At 41.2% G+C, this 21,213-nt stretch overlaps 1 protein-coding gene across 1 annotated transcript in view; it reads left to right on the top strand.

Moving 5' to 3' along the window:
- The window catches only part of LOC137997519 (eukaryotic translation initiation factor 4 gamma 1-like), a 73,805-nt gene extending 52,592 nt beyond the window's left edge, over positions 1 to 21,213 (top strand). Inside the window, exons 14-24 of the mRNA XM_068843568.1 lie at positions 9,259 to 9,383; positions 9,691 to 9,872; positions 10,319 to 10,493; positions 11,713 to 11,901; positions 13,616 to 13,788; positions 14,733 to 14,931; positions 16,019 to 16,117; positions 16,588 to 16,731; positions 17,392 to 17,476; positions 19,023 to 19,169; positions 19,987 to 21,213. Coding sequence (XP_068699669.1) covers positions 9,259 to 9,383; positions 9,691 to 9,872; positions 10,319 to 10,493; positions 11,713 to 11,901; positions 13,616 to 13,788; positions 14,733 to 14,931; positions 16,019 to 16,117; positions 16,588 to 16,731; positions 17,392 to 17,476; positions 19,023 to 19,169; positions 19,987 to 20,165 — 1,697 coding nt within the window. The 3' untranslated portion in view covers positions 20,166 to 21,213. The remainder of the gene's footprint in view (positions 1 to 9,258; positions 9,384 to 9,690; positions 9,873 to 10,318; positions 10,494 to 11,712; positions 11,902 to 13,615; positions 13,789 to 14,732; positions 14,932 to 16,018; positions 16,118 to 16,587; positions 16,732 to 17,391; positions 17,477 to 19,022; positions 19,170 to 19,986) is intronic.

Raw genomic sequence — 21,213 nt, 5'->3', positions numbered from 1 at the left:
TGTAGTCGGATGTCGATGGAGTTTATTCTCGTTATTCACACACACCGCGTGGTTGTGTGTGCTCTCTGCTCTTGCATAATGTGCTAACCTACTTATATATGCATATGCGAAATGTAGTATACAATAGGTGCTAATTAGGTGCCGCTATGTTACATGCATAATGTGCCAACCTACTTACATATGCGTATGCGAAATGTAATATACAATAGGTGCTAATTTGGTGCCGCTATGTCACATCCCCTTCTCTTAAAACTATATTAATTAAATGGAAAACAAACAAAACACAATATCTTCATTCGGGCCAATATATCTTGTACATATGTTGAAAACGAATAAAACTGGTAACAATATAGGGATTTTCTGTCTAGTGTTTATGTATCATACTAATATCAACTATTAAAGCAAGCGTCAGAGATTAAGTCTTTCCGGTGCCCGGATTTCACGTCCCGCGCGGGATTTTCTTGGTCCTTTCTCGGCTTCTCCTGTTACACTAGAGCATTGTGGGTTGGAGCTTGAGGGCTGTATAGTAAACTTGCCACTTGATGGGTCAATTGCTGAATTGCCTGCCGCAGTGGATTCTCGTAGAATGGCGCTTGAATATTGTGCAGTCATGCTTCTTTGGGACATGGAATCCGAAGAGTTGTTTGCCGAATTGTTGGAAGCATTATTCGGTCTAAGATGGATTCTATTCCTTCGCAATTGGGCACCAGTTCCAGTTTCTATGAGATATGAGCGGGGTGTCTCTCCCCGATCTATGACCCTAGCAGGATTCCATGTCTTTCTCACAGGGTCTTGTACATAGATAGCTTGGTCTCTGTGTAATTCAGGGAGCTCCTTGGTGTGTCTGTTGTAATAGTGGCATTGGTTGTCTTGTCTCGCTTTGAGCCAATTTCTAACTTCCTCTTGGTTCTTTGATGGCTGGATCTTACCAGGAAGTGTGGATTTAAATACTCGGCCATTCAGTAATTCAGCTGGTGACGGTATATTGGAACTCAGGGGCGTCGTTCGTAGAGCCAGCAGGGCTAGATCTATGTCTTCTTTAGTCTCTCTGCATTTCAGGATCGTCTTCTTAACCGTTTGGACTTGGCGTTCAACAAACCCATGGCCACGTGGGTAATGTGGAGATGACGTCACAATTTCAAACCCGTACTGGTTTGCCAGTTGATGGAACTCGCCGGATGTAAACTGAGTGCAGTTGTCGCATTGAAGAGATTCTGGGATTCCATTTTCTGCGAATATCATTTTCAGTTCATTAACAACAGCCCCGGATGTAAGGTTTTGGAGTTTCTTGACAAATGGGAACTTGGAATAATAGTCGACAACTATGAGGAACCACGACTGTTGAGCGTAGAAAAAGTCTGCGCTCAGTGTTTTCCACGGTCTTGAAGGGATCTCTGTTGGTATCATTGGCTCCTTTTGCTGAGAATTGTGGTACTTCTGGCATACACAACATGAGTTTACAAGGTTTTCAATTTCTTTGTATATGCCTGGCCAGTAAACACAGGATTTGGCTCGTAGTTTGCATTTTTCCATACCAAAGTGCCCTCCGTGGATTTGCTGCAAGATGTTGCCTCTCAAGGATTCAGGTACTATAACACGGCTTCCAAGAAGTATCAGCCCATCTTCTACTGATATGTCATCTCGTAGGGGCCAGTATGGTTTTAGCGCCGAAACGATTTTCTTCCCACTGTCAGGCCAACCCTGCATAACTTTGTGGGCTAGAAGCTGCAGGGTTTCATCTTTCGCAGTTTCCTTTTTGAACTCTTCCATTTTGACTGGGGTGATTCTGATTAGATGGTGAACTTTCACATTCATGTCCGACACTTCAAATTCATCCAACGGCGAAAGGCGTGACAGGGCGTCAGCTGTAACCATTTCTCTTCCTGGAAGATATTTAATGACGCAGTCGTAAGGTTGTAAACGCAACAGCATTCTTTGAAGGCGTGGAGGTGCTTGCATCAGGTTCTTTTTATGGATCTGTTCCAGGGGACGATGGTCTGTTTTAACCACGAACGATCTTCCATAGAGATACGAATGGAATTTTTCGCAGCCGTATACCACTGCCAATAGTTCCCGTTCGATATTAGCGTATCTGGTCTCCGCAGGGGTAAGTACTTTCGATGCAAAGGCTATTGGCTTGTCGTTTTGGAAGAGAGCTGCGCCCAAGCCCTTAATTGATGCATCAACATGGAGGACAACTGGTTCCTTTCTGTCATAGTAGGCCAAGGTCGTTGTGGTACATATCAATGCCTTCACCTTCTCAAAGGCTTTCGAATGTGATGGATTCCATATGAAATCAACGTTCTCCTTTAAGAGGTTTCTTAAGGGGGCAGTGTGGTCAGCTAAATTGGGGATGAATGAGCTCATGTAGGTTGCCATCCCCAAAAAGGTGTGAAGCTCTTTCTTGTCTTTAGGCGGTTCTAAACTTTCTATGGCTCTGACTTTATCTGGGCTGGGTTTGACACCGTCTGGTGTGTAGAGCATACCAAAGAAATTGCACTCCTTTGTTTTGATAACGCACTTCTCGTCATTGAGCTTGATGCCGGCCTGTCTGGTACGTTCCATGGTTTCATGCAGGTGTAAGTCATGCTCTTTATCGTTCTTTCCATAGACTGTGACGTCATCTGCAATACCAATGGCTCCCAGGCAATCACGATACGTCTCATCAATCTTGAACTGGAAGATATCTTGACTCATTCGTAGACCAAACGGCATTCTGAGGAAACGATACCGACCAAATGGTGTATTGAAGGTTGTCAGGTACGAGGACTCGTCATCTAGTTTGACATTCCAATAGCCATTGCGAGCGTCGAGCTTACTAAAAAGCTTTGCTCCTGATAATTTGGGTGTGATTTCCTCTAGAGTGGGTATGGGATGATGTTCTCTTTTGATCGCCTTATTCAGGTCTTTGGGATCGAGGCATAACCGAAGTCGCCCATTTTCTTTTTCTCTAATGACCAGGGAGTTGACCCAATCCGTAGGTTGGGTTACTTTCGCAATGATATCTTGGCTTTCCATCTCACGTAATTCGGCTTGTAATTTGTCTTTCAACTCTATAGGTACTTTGCGGGGTGCATGGACCACCGGTGATACTTCAGGATCCAGTGTGATGTGATATGTGTAGTCATCAAAACATCTAACTGTACCATTGAAACATTCTGGGTACATATCCATCAGCTCTTGTTTACTTGTGATTGATGGCCGCTCTTCTAGTGGTATATGACTTCCAATGTAACTCGAGTTTTTCTTGCAAGTACCCGGATTTTGAGCTGGAGAATTGAAGCTGCTATTTGGATCAGCCTGGTTTAATTGATTTATTCCTAGCGTACAGTGGAGGGAGACTAGTTTTAGTGCAATGCACGCTTTTAGACCGAGGATAGCTGGCCCTGAAGTATCCGTGACGTAGAAAATGCAGTTAATCTTCTTCTCTTTGTACTTGCACGAGATGTTTATAGTGCCAAGCTGCTTAATTACAGAGCCACCGTATGCTGAGAGAACGGCTTCATTCTTTTCCAGTACTTCTGGTTTGAGGTTTCCTTCGTCATCAAACTTCTCTGGGGCGATTATGCGAAGTAGCCTGATAGGCAAAACATTGCTCTGTGCACCTGTGTCCACCTTGCACTGGAGATTAATTTTCCACTTCTTTTCAGGCTGGGTTATTTCCAGTGTTGCAAAGACTTCATCGCGTGTGTCGTGTGTCATCGAATGTTGCGTGTCTTCTATGGTGTTAACCTCGATTGTACTAATTGTGAGAATTTCATCATTGTCTTCATCGCCCCTGTCTTCAATCGTGTGAATAGATTTTTTGAAAACCGGCTTTCTTCCTTGGATAAATTGTTTCCGTTTACTGGATCGGCAGACAGATTGCCAATGATTACCTTTGCCGCATTTTCGACATAGTGTACCGTAGGCTGGACATTTGTTCCTCGGGTGTTGTTTTCCGCAGTTGTTACAGGATTCCCTTTCTTGTTCCTTATGAATGGCATCTACACTTCTATCCTCTTGATGGCTTTCGCTACTTCCTGCCAATGTCTTCATATGTTTACTTGTCGCCTCGTTGCTTCTTGCAATCTCGATAGCGCCTGCAAGGGTCAATGATTTGTCTCGGCCTATGAGGGACTTCTGGACATCGGGGTTTTTTGACCCCCAAATAAGCTGATCTAGAACTCTGTCTTCGACTTCGGTGCTGTCGCGAAATTGACATTTTGCTGCTAGGTTTTTTAATCTTGAGATAAAATCATCCACTGGCTCGCTTTGTTCTTGTCGCATTCCTTGTAGTGTGTATCTGTGAATTCGATGACTCGTCTTCGGCTCCAATTGATTCTCGAACCGTTCGAAAATAATGGCAGGTTTTTTCCTCTCTTCCTCCTTTGTGAATGTCCAACTGTTGTAAATATCCAGACCTTTTTCACCCGACCAGAGTAAAATATAGCTCACTTTTTCTTCGTCATCGGCGGCTTTGAGCACGCTTGAGAACATAAGCTGACATTTTTGTTTGAATCTTGCGAATGCAATTATCGGATCAGGAGCGTCCCAGTTCATCTGTGGCGACGCAAAAGACGTTGCTGTTGCCATAATTCGCTTCTGCTGGCCTCTTTCGATTTGACTCTAGCGATTATTCTTGTAAAATGCTGCCACCATGTAGTCGGATGTCGATGGAGTTTATTCTCGTTATTCACACACACCGCGTGGTTGTGTGTGCTCTCTGCTCTTGCATAATGTGCTAACCTACTTATATATGCATATGCGAAATGTAGTATACAATAGGTGCTAATTAGGTGCCGCTATGTTACATGCATAATGTGCCAACCTACTTACATATGCGTATGCGAAATGTAATATACAATAGGTGCTAATTTGGTGCCGCTATGTCACAATTGGTATTTAAACCCAACAGCAACTTGTCAACATCTGCTTCGGTACAGCTGAAATCTTGAATGGTTTCATCGGTATATGACTGGTGAACATGATCATTAGTAGAAAATTCTGGCTCAGATGAAAATACTGAGACAAAAAAATTGTGAAAAAGTTCAGCCTTGTCACTTGCGGTCGATGCACTTTCATTTCGAAACTTGACAACTGGCGGGATGGATTTACTGTTGGTTTTCGTCTTGATAAACGACCAGAAACGCTTGGGATTTTTTGAATCAATGAGATTATGAACGTGAATCCAGAAGCTTTTGTTTAGGGCCGATTTTGTTTTATTCCTTAACTGCTTGTACTTATTCCAATCACTTGGCAATTGAGTGGCCTTTGCTTTCCGCCATAAACGCTTACGCTTTCGAAACAATTTACGAATTTCGGACGTAATCCATGGAACATTTCTTCTTGGTTTGATTTTTTTTTAACTGACGTTATTTTGAACTGCTCGCATGAATAAACCTTTCCAGTAATTCCACATATCGTCAACATTGTTCTCATTTAGAATAGAGTCCCATGGGGCACTTGATAAATCATTGCGAAAACTCTCGCAATTTGCATTTTTGTAGTCGTAGACCAATTTGGGAGCTTGGTACGGACGAGATAGTTTTCCAGCCAAATTAAAATAAACAATATTGTGATCCGATGATCCATAGCTGTCACAAACATCCATGTCCATTAAATTTTCGGGACAGTTTGAGATAACTAAGTCGAGTATCTCATCTCCGCGAGTTGGCGTATCAATAGATTGTGTGAGACAAAAGTAGTTCATGATAGTATCACGGAAATAATCAGATAGAGAATTAGGCTGGAATGGAGCTGTTAAATTCCAGTCAATGTCGGGGAAATTGAAGTCACCCGTTAAGATAATTTTAACCTTCACAGATAATAAATCAACTTTTTGCAATGATTTATATAGTTCCTCAAGATACTTGATATTGCTGTTCGGGGGCCTGTAAAATACTCCAAAAAAATATGAAGTAGAACCACGGACAGGAATTTCGCACCACAATATCTCACATTCGGTCTCTAGATCACAGCGACGAAAACAATGAGAGGTCGACTTGACTGCTAATAGGACTCCACCACCTCTGCTCTCACGGTCTCTACGATGAACGATGTATGAATCAGGGAAGATTTCGCCGTCGTTGACACCATTATGCAACCAGGTTTCTGTAATGGCAACGATATCAGGATTCACTAGGGAAACATGCGTCTGCAGCTGAAGTCGCTTGTTCACAATACTTCTAGCATTAAATGATGATATTTTAATGCTATCAGAGAAAGGGCCAGGATTCAACTGAATGTCGTTGGCAGTGAGCAGGAAAAGTACAAACAGATAACGGTAATTGTACGGCTTGAGTGGGCGAAAGCCATGATGCTTGAAAGAAACGCGGATTTTCGTAGGACTTATGGCTTTTGAGACCACTGGTTGTCGACATATTAAACTAAAAGCACTATGTCTTTCCTTTAGAGCGATTTCAAGGCTTCTGAAGTGAAGACAGCAAATAAATCCATAAATGTTGAGAGCAACCAGTAAGCCAACCAGCGCCATTCGTTTCCTTCTCTCTCCTTCTCCTTTGCTCTCAAAGCGACTGTAGTAGCCATAACGTCCCCTTTTGTCGCACAACATATCATCAAATGCCTTTTTCCCGAGGATGATTCGCGATTGGAATAAACTACCACCTTCTGTTGTGCTGGCCCCAAGTCCAGAAACCTTCAAGAGTCGGTTGTGGGTCTGCCTTCGTGACAGACGCTTACCAAATGTTGTTTAATTGTTAATTGTCACTAGCATTGACATTGTTTCATTTTACGCTTCCACATTTATTTCATGTTTACACTTGCACTTCTTATTTCTTATAGACCTTTTTGCAGATACAGCGGCCATTTTGATTTCTATTGCTTCAAATAGCTACTTTGTGAGATGCCAAGTATTTGCCCCCTAAGAAGTCAAGGGCTTGATTAAGCTTATCTCGATGATGTAAAACTTAAATTGCTATTTATTTACTTAACAAAAAAGTTTCAAAGAATTTGTAGGCTTTAGTTTTCAGCATAAAATTACACTATCAACGCTTTTTTGATGGGCAAAATAAAGCCTACTATACCATGGTTGGTATTTGATTATTTTGGATTAGTATTTAATTTATTAATTACTATTAGTGTTATTAATATTAATATTTATTATTATTTAATTTCGGATCCATCCAATTTATTGACTGCACACCTGGGTCTAGGGCACTTTGTGTTCCGTTTGAATATTGTAGTCTAAAGCGAGACATGAATGGAAAAGCACAACTAAGTAGTGTTTGAACTCGGAGAGGTGCACTTCTTTGTGCAGATGAGTATTGGGTATGAACTCCTCGATTAGGTCGGATTCAAATGCATTTAAGGGAAATGACTAACTTGTGACGGTTGAATGGCCTGCCACGAAGCCCTGCTACATGCTAGTCGTATGTCAAAGGAGAGGCAGGCCGAACAAGTGGCTTTTGCTGATCGTTTTTGGGCGAGTGCATTTTGAGGGTCACTCGCCCGAATGGCGAGTGCTCTCAAAATTAAGTGTCCAACTCTGCATTTGATAAGGCAACTAGACGCTCCATGAGCGTACACTGGTTGCTTTTACTTGATCACATCACCCCTGTGTTGATTGATCTTCATTGGCTTCCTGTATACTATAGGGTTATCTTCAAGTTGCTGCTGCTCACTTATAAGGCCTTAAATGGTCTGGCTCCTTGCTATCTGTCTGATCTTCTTTCCTATCGTTCCTCTTGCTACTCTCTTCTCTCTGTTACAAATAAACTTCTTGTTGAACCTAGAGCTAAGCTCACCACTTATGGTTTTCGGTCCTTTTCATCTGCTGCTCCAAGACTTTGGAATAGGTTACCTTTGAATATTCGTTCTCGCTCTTCAGTTGCTAGTTTTAAAAGCAGACTCAAAACGTTTCTCCTTACATTATTTCTTGATAATAGGAAATTTAATTAGTTATTTGATTTTTTTCTTTTTAATCATTTTCGTTTTTTATCGACTGGTTTGATATTTCTTTCATCATTTGATTTTATCATTATCATTTCAATAATTGTTGTTTGAAATAATAAGAATATTTTATAGATCGTTTATAGAATTAATAATATTTATTGTATAATAACATTCCATAGAATTTAGGGCTTTTAAATCATTTTTATTGTAACTTACTGTAAATTGTAAATTGTAAAGCGCCATGGACAGCGATACATGGATATGAGCGCTATAAAAATAAAGTTATTATTATTATTGTTATTGTTTCATGTGGTACGTGTTACATAACAACAGAAGGCACTGAGTTGGGTGGTATTGTAGCGTTTCAGTTATTTTTTTCAAGTGGGGTTCATTAAGACCAATTGAGATGTCGTGCCAGCAGAGACCCTTTGGCTCCCGCGTTTAATTGTTTTGTAATCTTCTGTCCCATTTTGAGGTCTTTTAGTTTTTTAAGCTTTGGCAATAAATAGGAATAACAAAACACGTGCTTGAGTAAAACTCACTCGTTTCTTCTTTAAATATTCTGCAAATTGCTCTGACGTACGTTTTCCTGCATGTCATGCAGTTGCACTAAGCAAACGTTTATTGCACACACTAAGGAAGGACTGAACATGTTGTTCCGCTTCATAATTCGTCTTCTTGTCAGTTTAATCTGATGCCAGGTGAAAAAAATTGTCTTTACGTTTGCACCAAAAAGTACCGTAAAAGCGTGGAGTTAACAGTAAAAGACAAACCAAAGACAGATGACAAAAAATATCCTTTTCCGGACGTTGAAAACTTGGCTACCTATTAATCATTTGTCAGGAAAAAAAATTCCTGTCTCCTCGCCTATCACAGTTCAACCCACGTATGCAAATTTGTTAAGCTCGAATATTACACAACATATCAATTTACAAAGGAAAATCTCACAAAAACCTTTTCCAGCGAAAAAATTGTTAAACCAAACGACATATTTGCTATTAGAGACAAAAAACCCTTCCTGTTTCATTGCGTGCGTAATGACAGGAAACCCTATCGTGTCAAATTACCATACGCAACAAAATAAATTTCAGGATCAAACCCTTCCTGAAGAACCTTTTCCTTGAATGATTAAGCACGAAATAGACAACAAGCTTTCTTTCAAATAATTCTTGACTGTCACGTTTCCAATTATTTTTTTACCTGAAGACTATGCAGAGTTGAGCACAAAATAAAAGATAAGAATTGGTGAAATTTCGTATTGTGACGTGTCCGCTTTAGTAAGTTGTCCGGGGCGAGATGTTTTACAATATGTACGTACTCATATGTTGTTGCTGTATGGCTCTTAACTGGTTTTGTTCCCACCAGGTAACACAGGCGGACGTGACAGTCCCCGCCCGGGAGCTATTCCCCAAGCGGATGAAAGCTGGACTACTGTAGGCAGAGGTCCTAGGAACGTTAGTGTGGATCCTAAGAAGTTTCAAAACATCAAAGTAAGTACAATTCAGTTGTGTCTATACTACTTTGCTCTTGTTCTTGCAGTGGTTTGCTCTGCTACAGTAAGCGGATGAGTTGCGTCATTTAATTGGTGACTCGCACTCGAATAAAATCGTCAGACTTAAGTACTTTACTGTACTGCAAAACAAAGACATTGGCCCAGCGTCCACGGGTTTCTTTGCGCAACGGAGATGTGGCGTTGAGCAAGAGTGTGAAGTATTGCATGATGTAATTATTGTGAAGAACAAATTCCGCTTGGTGGCGATGCTCATATAAGTACTAATGAAGTGTTCTCTTTAAAAGCGTCCTGTGGATTCTGAGAATATCTCTCTTGGACCAGGCGGCCGAGGATATGGAGCATGGGCAAGAGGAAGTAGCGGGGGATCAGGAGCAGTGGGTCCTGGTGCAGGTCCATCGGCAACTGCTTCGGCGGTTTCCTCTATTGCTGGCTCCTCAGCTGAAACTGATAACAGACCAGCCAACAGGTGAGAGCGTCATCGCAATGCTGCAAGTAAGGAGCTACAGAGGATTGCAAATCTCATTTATGTGTCTTGCGTCGTTGATTTCATTGGTGAGTTTTGGCAAGGCGACGTCAGCAATGACCGGAACGTCACAAAACAATACGTGTAATAAAGTTAATAAAAACAATGCTTCTTTACGCCCTGTGTGTCTCATGTTTTGCCAAAGTTCTTTGCTGTTTTTGCTGTTATTTTTTGTGACAACGAAGTGAATTGACAAAATTTGAGACTTGTACAATCGACAAGAAATGTCAGTTTCCTCTCCAAACATCTGCACCGTTCATACCTTCTTCATTCCTGAAAAGGTGGTACACCCTTCCCAAGCCGAACCCGAAATGCATACAATAACGTAGAGGTCTATTTTCTGGTGACTTTTTTCGTCGAATTGATTTAATATGAATTAAATATTGCAGGTATTCGGCCCTAACTGGTGATAGGAAACTATCGGCCCCAGCAAGTGCGAGCTCCAGTGATTCTCGGCGGCAAGAACCGTGCAGTCCTGTGTCTGGAGGAGGGAGGCGAGGACCTTTGCCACAAGACGAACGAGAGAAGGCTGTCGAAGCTGTTCGGGCGGCAATGCAGCCAAAGGTTGGTAGCTCTGATCAGAACAAAAACAATCGATATCTTCAGTAGTTTTTTTGTAGTATTTGAGTCGTTTCAAGAGGCCACTTACAGTTCTTATACAGAACATCTGGAAATGAAAGCGAGTTAGATATATTAGGGAGCTTTAGCAACCAGGTCCCAGTTGTTCGAAGGGTGGATAGCGCTATGCACCGTATAACTCAATTAGTTTTGCTAGTGTTTATCCGCCATAGTGATTTATCCAGTGGATAGCGTTACCCACCTTTTGAACAACCGAGACCAGAAATCTGACGTTGTCATTTGATGGAATGTGTCTACCTGAGTTCCAAAGCTTTTGTTTTAACATCTGTAGCATGACATTGTCCTGTTAATTAACTTATAGAGGGAAAGATCAACAGGTTTTATTAACATATCGTTAGCATCGTTGTTGGTAAAGCACGTTATAGATTTGAACAGGTTGGAAGAGAGAAACTGACAGACAATTGTCATCAGTTAGCCCAATCTGCATATCTCACGCTTAAATTTGTTTATTCGTTTGTCAAATAGGTTCGTAGCAGGGGTTGCCTCTGTGTAATGGTTGACCAAGTTGCTCTTTTTATTTCTTAGCTATTATAGTGACATTTAGTGTGGTATTATGGCAAACGGCAAGCGGCAGGCTCGCCAAGAAAATCGAAGGAACTAGTGTGATGTTAGCTTTTTTTCTTACATGTAATGTACAGATATCGAGCAGCTTCTTAAAAAAGATAGACAAGTTAGAATGAGATTTTTTATGCTTCCCTGACAAGCAGGAGCTTGTCGTTTCTCGTTTGCTGTTCACGTGGACGCAATGCTAAATCTCTTTATTGTTTGAGTTATTTTCTCGGGTGTCACAGGCTCACTCAAATTTCACTAGGCGTTCAAGTTGACTCAACTCACAGCCATTAAATCAAAAGAGATCCTGAAAAAAAAAAAAAAAACATATGCACATTGAGAGTAGGATGCAGACATCTAAAATTTCCTCGTGCAACTAACGGAGACTGCTGATTTTTGCGAATTTTGAATGATTCGCGATTGTTTACTGCGACGTTTATTTCAGTTTCCCGCTCGTTTATTATTTTCCTACTTGGGATGGGTTATGCGTGCGATGCATGTAGTGGACGTTAACTGCAAAAGAGCTTAAAGAGATTTCAACTAGTTTATTTTCTGCTCTCTCAGTGTTCGAGTTCGCCACGTTTTTCTTTTTCAGCGCGCTAGCCAAGAGCGCGAAAGTGGACGCGAGTCTCCTCGAACAACAGCAGAAGTGGCGCCAGCAACTTATTCCGGTGATGTTGCTGGGTCAGCGGCACTTGCTGCATCACAAGAAGTGACGGAAGAAATGATGAAAAAGAAAACACTTTCAATTATTGACGAATTCCTGAATATCAGAGATAATAAGGTAAGCAAAAGTGGTTTAATCTGTTTGGAAAGCGTTTTTTAGCAACTTGCTCCATTGTTCTGACACAAAGAGCGATTGTCCTGGAACAATAGGCCAACCACCTTCTCGTCACAATTATTCAAGATGGCGGCGCCCGGGAAACTGGAAAGAAAAAATCAGCGTTTTGAAATTCATTTTTTTTGGATACAAACGCTTTCATTGGAAAAAGATCGAACGATTTTAATTGTAAACATTATGTTCTGTGGTTTAAAGTTATTTTGTTATTTTATTGGAAATTCCTTATAAGAAAAACCGGTTGATGTGTCCGGCTGATAAGCTAGTAGTGAAGCAGCTCTCGAAACCAGCTATTGTTTGGTATTGTAAGAAGCTTCTATTGTTTTATGTGTAAGTCGTTGTTTCGATTGTTTAGTCTTTGACTTTTGGCTAGGGTTGCGAGCCAATCACATTATACGTTACGAGAGCTGCTTCGTCTCCTAATAGAGCAGGCCGGCCTGGTTTTTATCAGCCGAAATGTTATCTGTGTTAGAGATTTCGTCGTCTTGGAAATCATAAGCCCGGTTGACAGTCAGGACATCGCGGCAGTTAGTAATATACCGCAGTTTGCAGAGTTATCCATATTAGGTGTTACTTTCCAACAAAATTGTAAGTACAGTAGTCACGTGCGCGCGAAGGTAATTAAGGCGAACAAGTCATTATTCGTATTAGGATCTTTACGTAAGGAAGGAATGCCCCAGGAGGAAGTAGATCACCTTTTTAACGCAATAGTTACGCTCTGTCGGTTTATGGTGCCTCAGATTCCGACCTTTCTGTAATACAGAATTTTTTGGACCGGTGTATGAAAAGAAAGTATACGTCCAAGAATGTAAATATTAGGGACTTGCTAGAGAAGGCGGACAAGACACTTTACAAAAAAAGAGCGAACGACCCCGAATGTCCGTTCTTCCAGTTTTTACCTAAGGAAAAGAAATCGAGGTACAATCTTAGAAACACGTCAGTCTCTGTCCCTAGGATCCACACTGACAGATTTAAGAACGTTTTTAGTAAGAGAATAATTTTTAAGTATGATGTGTAAATAGTTTCTAGAGTTTATATTTTTTTCTTTCTTATTAATTGTAACTTAGGATATGTATTCTTATCTTAAGAAATAAAGATGATGATGATTATTGTTATTATTATTACCCGACAAACATTTTGGGCACGGCACCCCTCCGATTTGGCACCCGTGCCTATATTTTCGGTTCACCCATTGTCCGTTCACACGACAAATTTTTCTTTATTTGGGGTACCACAATTTTTTTTTTTTTTTGGGAGTGGGGGGGGGGGGGGGAGCACCGTTAGAATTTTTGGGCATCCGTGCCCATAAAACTTTCATTTACGCGATAAAAACTGAAGGAACCGTACCTAAAACGGGAGCCAAATTGTGGGGGTGCCGTTCCCAAAATGTTTGTCGTGTAAACCAGGCTATAATTACCCACTAAGTATGTTCTGCTGAAAGGGCCAACCCAGTCACCTAAAGGCTGCTAGAGAAGCGCAGGAAACGTTTTCGGTGAGGTTTTGGCCACAAGGCCAATGTTTAACCGAATTTAGACCACACCACCATTTAACTAATTTTTTTTTTTTAGGGCGTTTATATCGTCGAAATAAGTTGTGCACGATTTGGGGAATAAATTTCTAGTAAACTACCTTAACTGTGAATGTTCTGTTTTGCTAACAGGAAGTAGCTGAATGTCTCAAAGAATTACAGTCACCATCACGGCACCACGTGTTTGTTGAAGTGATATTCAATCATACGATGGAGAAGAGAGCATCCGAAAGACAGGCCACTGGAAAGCTCATTCATTTCTTGATGCGTGACGGTGTTCTCACAGCTCAGCATTATCTTAATGGGTATGTACAATGTGTGTTATGGTGGCTTAGGGCAATGCCGATACAACTGCGTGTAAACGACACTTAAAGTGCATTACTGAAGTTCAATAAAGTTGATTTTGACATGTCGCTGAGGCGTCGTTGGACATATCTGTCGCTCTCAACCCGTTCAAATGGAAATTCAGTTAGATTGTTTGGTTTAAGCTTTTGTTAAGGGCTATAGGTATTACCTGTTTCAGCCACCCACAAGAGATTGGCCAAAAGAAAGTCGAGACAAATTTATTTTATCGAAGTCTGATCAACGTGGAAGAATTGGTTACCTTGTCATACCAGTCCATTTCCTGTCCAAAGATACCCCTTAAAAACGAAGATGTTCTATAAAAGGCGTTGTGTCTTAACCACGTGCAAATGATTTAACAATCAACTGTGGACAAAACCGAGCTCTGTGATAATTTGAGCAATAAAAAAGTCCCCTATTGCGTTGTGTTCGTAATATGACACAAAATGTTCTCTGACGTTCTTTTTTTTTACCCCCAGTCCCTTTTCTCACGCTAGAAATACTTTTAGGGCTCTGCGTTCCTGTTAGTTGATCACCATCTTGGGAGTGCGTCTTCGTGTTTAAAAAGCGAGGGTGGGGTTATTCTCGTGGACGTTTGCTCCCTTACATCTAGACCGTTCAATGCCCCTGCTCATCCACAAAAAGCTTTGCGCACTTGCTCTATTGTTTTGAAACGGCCGTGTTAAATATGTTTTTAATGCTTTGTTGTGATTGGCGGGTACTGATTTTCTGTCAGGGGAAACAGATTTGGTGCGCACGTGTTTAAGTTGAAGAGGGATCTTTCAATTACTTTTCCGAGGTTTTGGTCAAACTTTGTTTTAGTAAATTTCTCGGAAACATCTCTGCTGTAAATGGTCTGCTACATCAATCACACAGTGCGATATCAAAAGAGATTTTTCGTTTACAGGCTTGAGTCAATATTTGCAGTTGCTGAAGACACAGAATTTGATATTCGACAATTGTGGAAGTACCTGGGAGAGCTCATGGGTCCGACAGCCTTTGATGGAAATCTTGGTCTCGATGAATTATTTAAATGCGTATTTAAATATGTGTCAAAGCACAAAGCTGCCAGACTGTTTGCTTGCATTCTGCAGTCAAGCGAAAAGGTAATTGGGATTGTTTCAGTTACACCAGTGTTATTATTGTTGACAAGTGTGGTAACACTTCTCCCACAGTCCAAATGCTCGATTTGCAGCTAATTTTAAGCAGCAAATTGAAACCCAACAGAAACTCAAATTTGGACCAGTTTCTTTCACTATCTCCCGAACATGGGTCTGGATGAAGCGTGATACTGTATCTGGAACTGCCATGGACCCGTTTCGTTGTTCTTCCATATTCATTCAAAGCTCCCAGAGGGAGGTTTCGCTTAGGAAGCTGGGAGATCGGCTATTCACATCATATTGCCTCCCTGTGGGTAACAGCCGTTCCCCGAAACGTTAAATAGCTTGTTGTGCATTTTCACGTGCCGCTGCCAGTGGTTCTCTTTATTCCTGGCCATGCAAGCTTGCGAATTTCCAAGAATTTCGTCTGCATTGACAATGCGATTCTAACGCATTCTTGTCATTTTATCCTAATATTTTTTGGAGTGTGAGGACTCCTCAGATGTTTATAATGTGCACGAACCTAATTTCAGGAAATATCCAAGCCGTTCTTTGAGCGATTTAGTAGGGTTACTAAAAAGCGCGCAATCGCGTTTTCTTTTTTCCTTATATAGAATAAATAGGTAGGTAGGTAGGTAACTTTGCAACCCAAGAATTGAATTACGTCATATTTACAGAATAAAAGATCAAATAAATGTAATATATACATAAAAAGAAAACATCTGCAATCACTACATAACATGATAACTAAGAACTAACATTAAATGGATCTTGAAGTAATTAGTTACTAAGAAAACATAATTCTTAAAAAGGATTTAAAAATTTACATCATGAAAACCAAACGTATTTAAAAACGCTGTGCCTACTTGAATCCCTCAACTCGGGACGGAGAAACGGAGAAGTTCTTTTACTCAGATATTCTTAAAGTTCCAATTTCAAATATTTCGGACGTCATTTGAAATCAGAATCCTAATACATGTAAAAGCAGTATAGCTCGTGGGCTGGTTGCTGATTTTACCGTGGAAAGGGTTATCACAGTCAAATAAAAACGTAAGGTGTATTTTTGACAATTTTTTCCCTCATCGTGATTTAGAGTCCGCAAGATGTCCGTGCATTTTTGGACACATCCAATGTAACTGTATATACTTTCTTTGACGATGCGGACGAAGCCAGAGAATTTGCCAAGGACAAGGTATGTACCTACTTACGTCAACTACAGTTTACTCGGTCCTTGGTGTTTTTACGTAAAATGAGCTGTTGTTTTGCTTTAGAGTTACGTTTACATCCTATAGGGTTTTCAATAGAACCGGCTGGTGGCGAAACTCGCCGGTCATTTCACTTGACTTTTTCCGCGTAGTTTGAGTTGGAAGTTACCCCAACTTTTTGCAATAACATGAGAAACATGCGCTGCAAAACACGAATATCGGATCGGCAAAGCTTTGTGCATCTGAGGTCTGCAAATCTCGTCGAACCCCTTTAGAAGTGCGCGCCTACTCCTTAAATTTCTCTACCCACTCGCTTTGTTGTCGAACATTCTGATATTGTAAATCTTAACTTGTATCGTGAGAAAGAGGTGGGAGACTTTTCAACCCGTCTCTGAGTATTGTAATACAAAACAAAACCAATGGTAAATGGATGAATTTTGTTTTGTTTTCTTAAAAGAATATCGAATATGCCTTGGGACCGTCACCTCCATCACAGATTACTGGTTCAACCAGTGCACATTCAGCCAATGTAGAAGAAGAACTTAGGACTGTCATATTGAAGAGAAAAGCGAGGAACGAAGAAGTGATGGACTGGATTGATGTAAGCAGACTTTTTTCGCCGCAAAAAGTAATAAAGGTTTCGCATAGTTCAGATCACTTTTGGAAAAATGCTGGTTAAATCCTCGATTTCTTTAATTATTACTGAAAGGAAACTTGCTTAAGGAGTCTCGAACCAGTTTCAACGCTTCCAAGTGACGCTCTTATTAGAAGGATCGGCCCTTGAAACCCTTTCGAGCCTCCTTAACTGATTTCTTCACTAAAAAAGAAGATTGCGAGAAAGTCTCTAAGCTAGTCTTGGATTGCCTCCGGACTTCAAGCGGACTACAGCCTTTCCGTCTTTTGTGGGAGATTGGCGTTAAAATTTGAGTACCCGATTTCCAAATGCCGCTTTATACCTTTGGAGAGGAAACTCTCCACTCCTCAGTAGGAAAAGGAGTAGCTCATGTTTATGAGCCCCCTTAACTAACGATTAAATGTGCAGATTTTTTTTCAACTACAAGCAATGACAGACCTGAGCAAAATGAGCTGAAGCTGTAATTTTGAGTCGCAAGTAGAGAAATATTTTCGTCCTTGAGTTCTTAGCCTTTCAGTTGCCGGAAACTCTCGGCATTCTTGTTGGCGTTAACTTTTAAGACTTGACAATCTAAAGACAAAAACTGTTATAGCTAACCACTCGGACTTCTTTATTTGCTTTGTTCAGAAAAATGTTTTCCCCTCGAGCACGAAAGAATCTCCCTTCATTCGAGCCTTGGTCACTGTTGTTTGTGAAGGAGCGTTGTATGAAGGTAATTGTCCGATCTATTGTGTGGGCTTTGCCTACGTCTTTAAAGTATTTTGTCAGCCAGAGATGCGCACCTTGCTTTTCTCCCCAAGGTCAACATCGCCTGTTTATAGGAAATCAATTAATGTCACAAAGGGTCCGTAAACTCTTCCCCTCGGTCAAGTGAAGATCAACAGTTGGCTTGACCTTAACCTCTTGTCTTCCTGTAAAAATAGAAAAGTTTCGATGACACGCTCTTGCTCGTTGTGGTTCTGTAGTATTTTCTCTTACATGTGAATGAATGCATAAACTGTACCTTGGTGGTAAATCATTCGAACTTGTCAATAACCGGAAGGCCAAAGGTCCAAGGCGTGGTAGAAGCACTGGAATGCTTCTTTATATCATTTGAATGTATCTGGAACATATTTAACTGTACCGCGCACCGGTGGCTCAGTTGGTTGAGCATCGGGCTCCCATGCGGGAGGTCGTGAGTTCGACTCCGGCCGGACCAACACGCACGGTCTTAAAATAACTGAGGAGAAAGCGCTACCTTTGTAATTACATCCGCAAATGGTCAAGACTTTCAAGTCTTCTCGGATAAGGACGATAAACCGTAGGCCCCGTGTCACAACCCTTTAATGTTCACAGCCCAGTGGGACGTAAAAGAACCCACACACTATTCGTACCGAGTAGAGCATGGAGCTACCGGTGTTGTGGTCAGGCCTCATTTCATTCATTCATGTGCTGGGTCGCTAATGGACTGATAGTGGCTACTAGCGGGGCCTATATATGCTGATGTCCGATCCCACCCATAGATCCCTTGCTTATAAAGCGCATTTGAATATGTCATTAGAAAATGCGCTATATAAATTCATTACCATTACCATAACGTGCAGGATCAGAGTTTTGTCGCCTCACTTACTACTTTTCGAATTTGACACCGTGCCGTATTGACATGTTCCCAAGTCTAGTTTCATTGTCCCCTCTCCCAATACCTTGCACCTTTAGCTAAGTGGTAACTGATAAATTCTTATCTAAACAACTTGTTCAGTAAAAAAAAGGTCTGGTTGTCTTGTGCAGAGGATTATTTTCACAATCCCTTTCATAGCTAGAGCGTGTTACGAAACGTTGATTTGGTCACGGAGCGTTTTAGCAGTACAAGGTCAAGAAAATCAGCAAATTACGTACCGGTCGTCTAAGGAAAGAAACGTAGTGTTTGTTGGAGTCAGGGTGGTTTAGTGGTCATCAACTGTGCTCCGAGGTCATACATGGATCGTGTTCAGGGGCCGAGCGCCTAGCCGGCAGCACAGCTCCTTCGGCCCGACCTCGTTGAGCTGCGCTCTTAGTAATTCAGTCTCCGACTGCGAGAAAGGGCGATTAGCCGATCACATATGTTTTTTTTTTTTTTTTTTTTGTTACGGCCGCTTTCCATGCAGGAACCAACCATGTACCTAGTTTGCAGAGCTGTTAGGAGAGATGAGATGCTTTGCTTTGTAAAAAACTGAAATGACTATAGTTATGCCTTGAGCACAACAAATTCTTTGTCTGTTTTGTCTCTTATTTTTTTCCAGATGATGAAGGCTCTTGGAAATGCAACGTTGATGAACTTAAGGAAAGGAAAAATCTGCTTCAAAAATATATTGATGCCAATACCAGTCTAGAGGTTCAAGCTCTTTACGCGGTTCAAGCGCTCTTTGTAAAGAAAGGTCATCCTCCAGGTACGTTGTTACTCGATTTTCCGCTTTTCAGCCTTATTTTCTTCTTTGTTAAAAGTGGTTTGTTTCGTTGAAAAGATACGAAAGCGGGGTTAACACTCGTCATCTGCTCTGTAACAATAGAGGAAGAAGCCCATTTGGACAAATTTCGGGTCAAGTAGTATGGCTGGACAATTATCACAACCTAGTTTAAGCCCCGTTTCATAAAGATTGCTCGTGTGACACGAGCAATCTTTATGTGGCAATTGTTGTGACAAATTTAACTTGCTCGTGTAGGCCAGGAAATTTGGCCAATTTTTATGTGACAACTGTATATGCTGAAAAGAAAAAAAAAAGAAAACTAGCGGCCGACAGCGGACCGTATTGTAGAATACGGCTCGCAAAATTGACCAATCACAGCACGCGTACTAAGTGAGAGATACAATAAAATGTGGTAAATTCCTGCCTCTCAGTGAGCGTCGTTAAAAAACGACCCGGCAACCTCGCCTTGTTTCTGCTTTATTTCTGCTGTTCAAAGGCATTGCTGACCCTTTTCACTGGGAATTGTTAACAATTATTTATTGTGCTATCTACGCGATCAAATATATTTGCCAAAGAAAATTGTCACAAAAATTTAAATTGCTCGTGTAAACAGGGTTTAATTTCCTGGCTTCCACGAAACTCGTATAACTTGGTCATAAAACACCCGAACTAGTAATCGGATTTTTTACGCGTTCGTCTGAGTCTAAAAGTGATGTCGGCGTGCTGTACGTTGCTTCCAAACGTATAGACACACCGGAGAAACTTAACCCGATTTTGTTTTTTCTCTCGACTCTACCAGGTTTTGTGAAGTCTTACTTCGATAGCTTGTATGACGAAGATATCATCTCGGAAGAATCATTTCACACTTGGGAAAGCAGTTTAGACGAAGAACCCGGCAAAGGTGTAACAGTCATGGCTGCTTCTGAGTTCTTCCGTTGGCTTAAGAGTGCCCTTGAAGAGAATGGCGAAGGAAGTTAACAATCTTGATAAACTAATAGCGAATGGAATTCCATTTGTGAAGGAAATTTAGGAAAAAATATGAATCGGGAATGAATTTTCTCTGGTCAAGTCTGGATTAACTTACAAGGTCTGATATCCAGATAGCGGAGTGCTCCTCTGGGAGGAGGTATTTATGAAGATTCGTGTAAGGCTCACGAAACTTCCAAAACTAGTGCAAGGCCCGCCGAGCATCTCGTGGCAATCGCTGATCATGACTTCGAACGAGTCGCTTTCGGTTGGCTTAGAAGTTGTTTTCGGGATGTAATTGTTGCCAAAGCAAATAAGCAAGTGCCTCGGATTTGTATGTCGAGTCTGTTTCGCTGGTACTCAAAATGTAATCAGTTTGGCAGATGACAAAACTCCGAGCCCGAAGCCAACCCTGGCTTCACCGAAGAATTGAAATGTTGGCCCCCACGGCTGGCACACACGCACAGTTGTAGACTGTAAATACCACAGAACAAGACTGTAATAATTATTATGGAAGGAAGAGAAAGAATCCTTATTTTGTGCCTCAGAAAAGAAAATTAATAAATTAATTAATTAATTAATGTTTGAATGGATATTTCAGCTATGCAAGGGAAGTGTTGGAGTTTTCTTTCCGGTGTTGTCAACATGATCAGTGGTGGTCTGTCGTATTTCTCTAGCATTTAGTAGATAATTGCGGGCAACGAAGGAGTACGAGTTCTAATCCGGTCAGTAACATCTTCTCAGTCACCAAACTTCGTCAGACACCACGCAATTCTGAACATCCTCTTATTTCATTGGACTAATATAGGGTCCAGCTCTTTTGTGTTCGATTTCTGAACCACCCAACCAACCAACCAACCAACCACGAGAGCCGTTGGAACAGCTGCACATTGCCCCAAATTCGAGATTCCCATGGTCTCTCTTCTCTGCCTCCTTTGTCGTTGAGAAGATAGACCCTGGTTCAGGCTTGTCACGTGGCACTCCTCGACAAACATTTTCCTTCTAGGGTAGGCTTTTCGTTATATTTTAATTTTGCAACTAAGCGAAAGTGTACAAGGCA

This window comes from Montipora foliosa, chromosome 3 (assembly GCF_036669935.1).
Source record: "Montipora foliosa isolate CH-2021 chromosome 3, ASM3666993v2, whole genome shotgun sequence".
Taxonomy (NCBI): Eukaryota; Metazoa; Cnidaria; class Anthozoa; order Scleractinia; family Acroporidae; genus Montipora; species Montipora foliosa.
The sequence above is the reverse complement of the archived record's forward strand: the minus strand, read 5'-3'. Positions and strand labels throughout refer to the sequence as shown.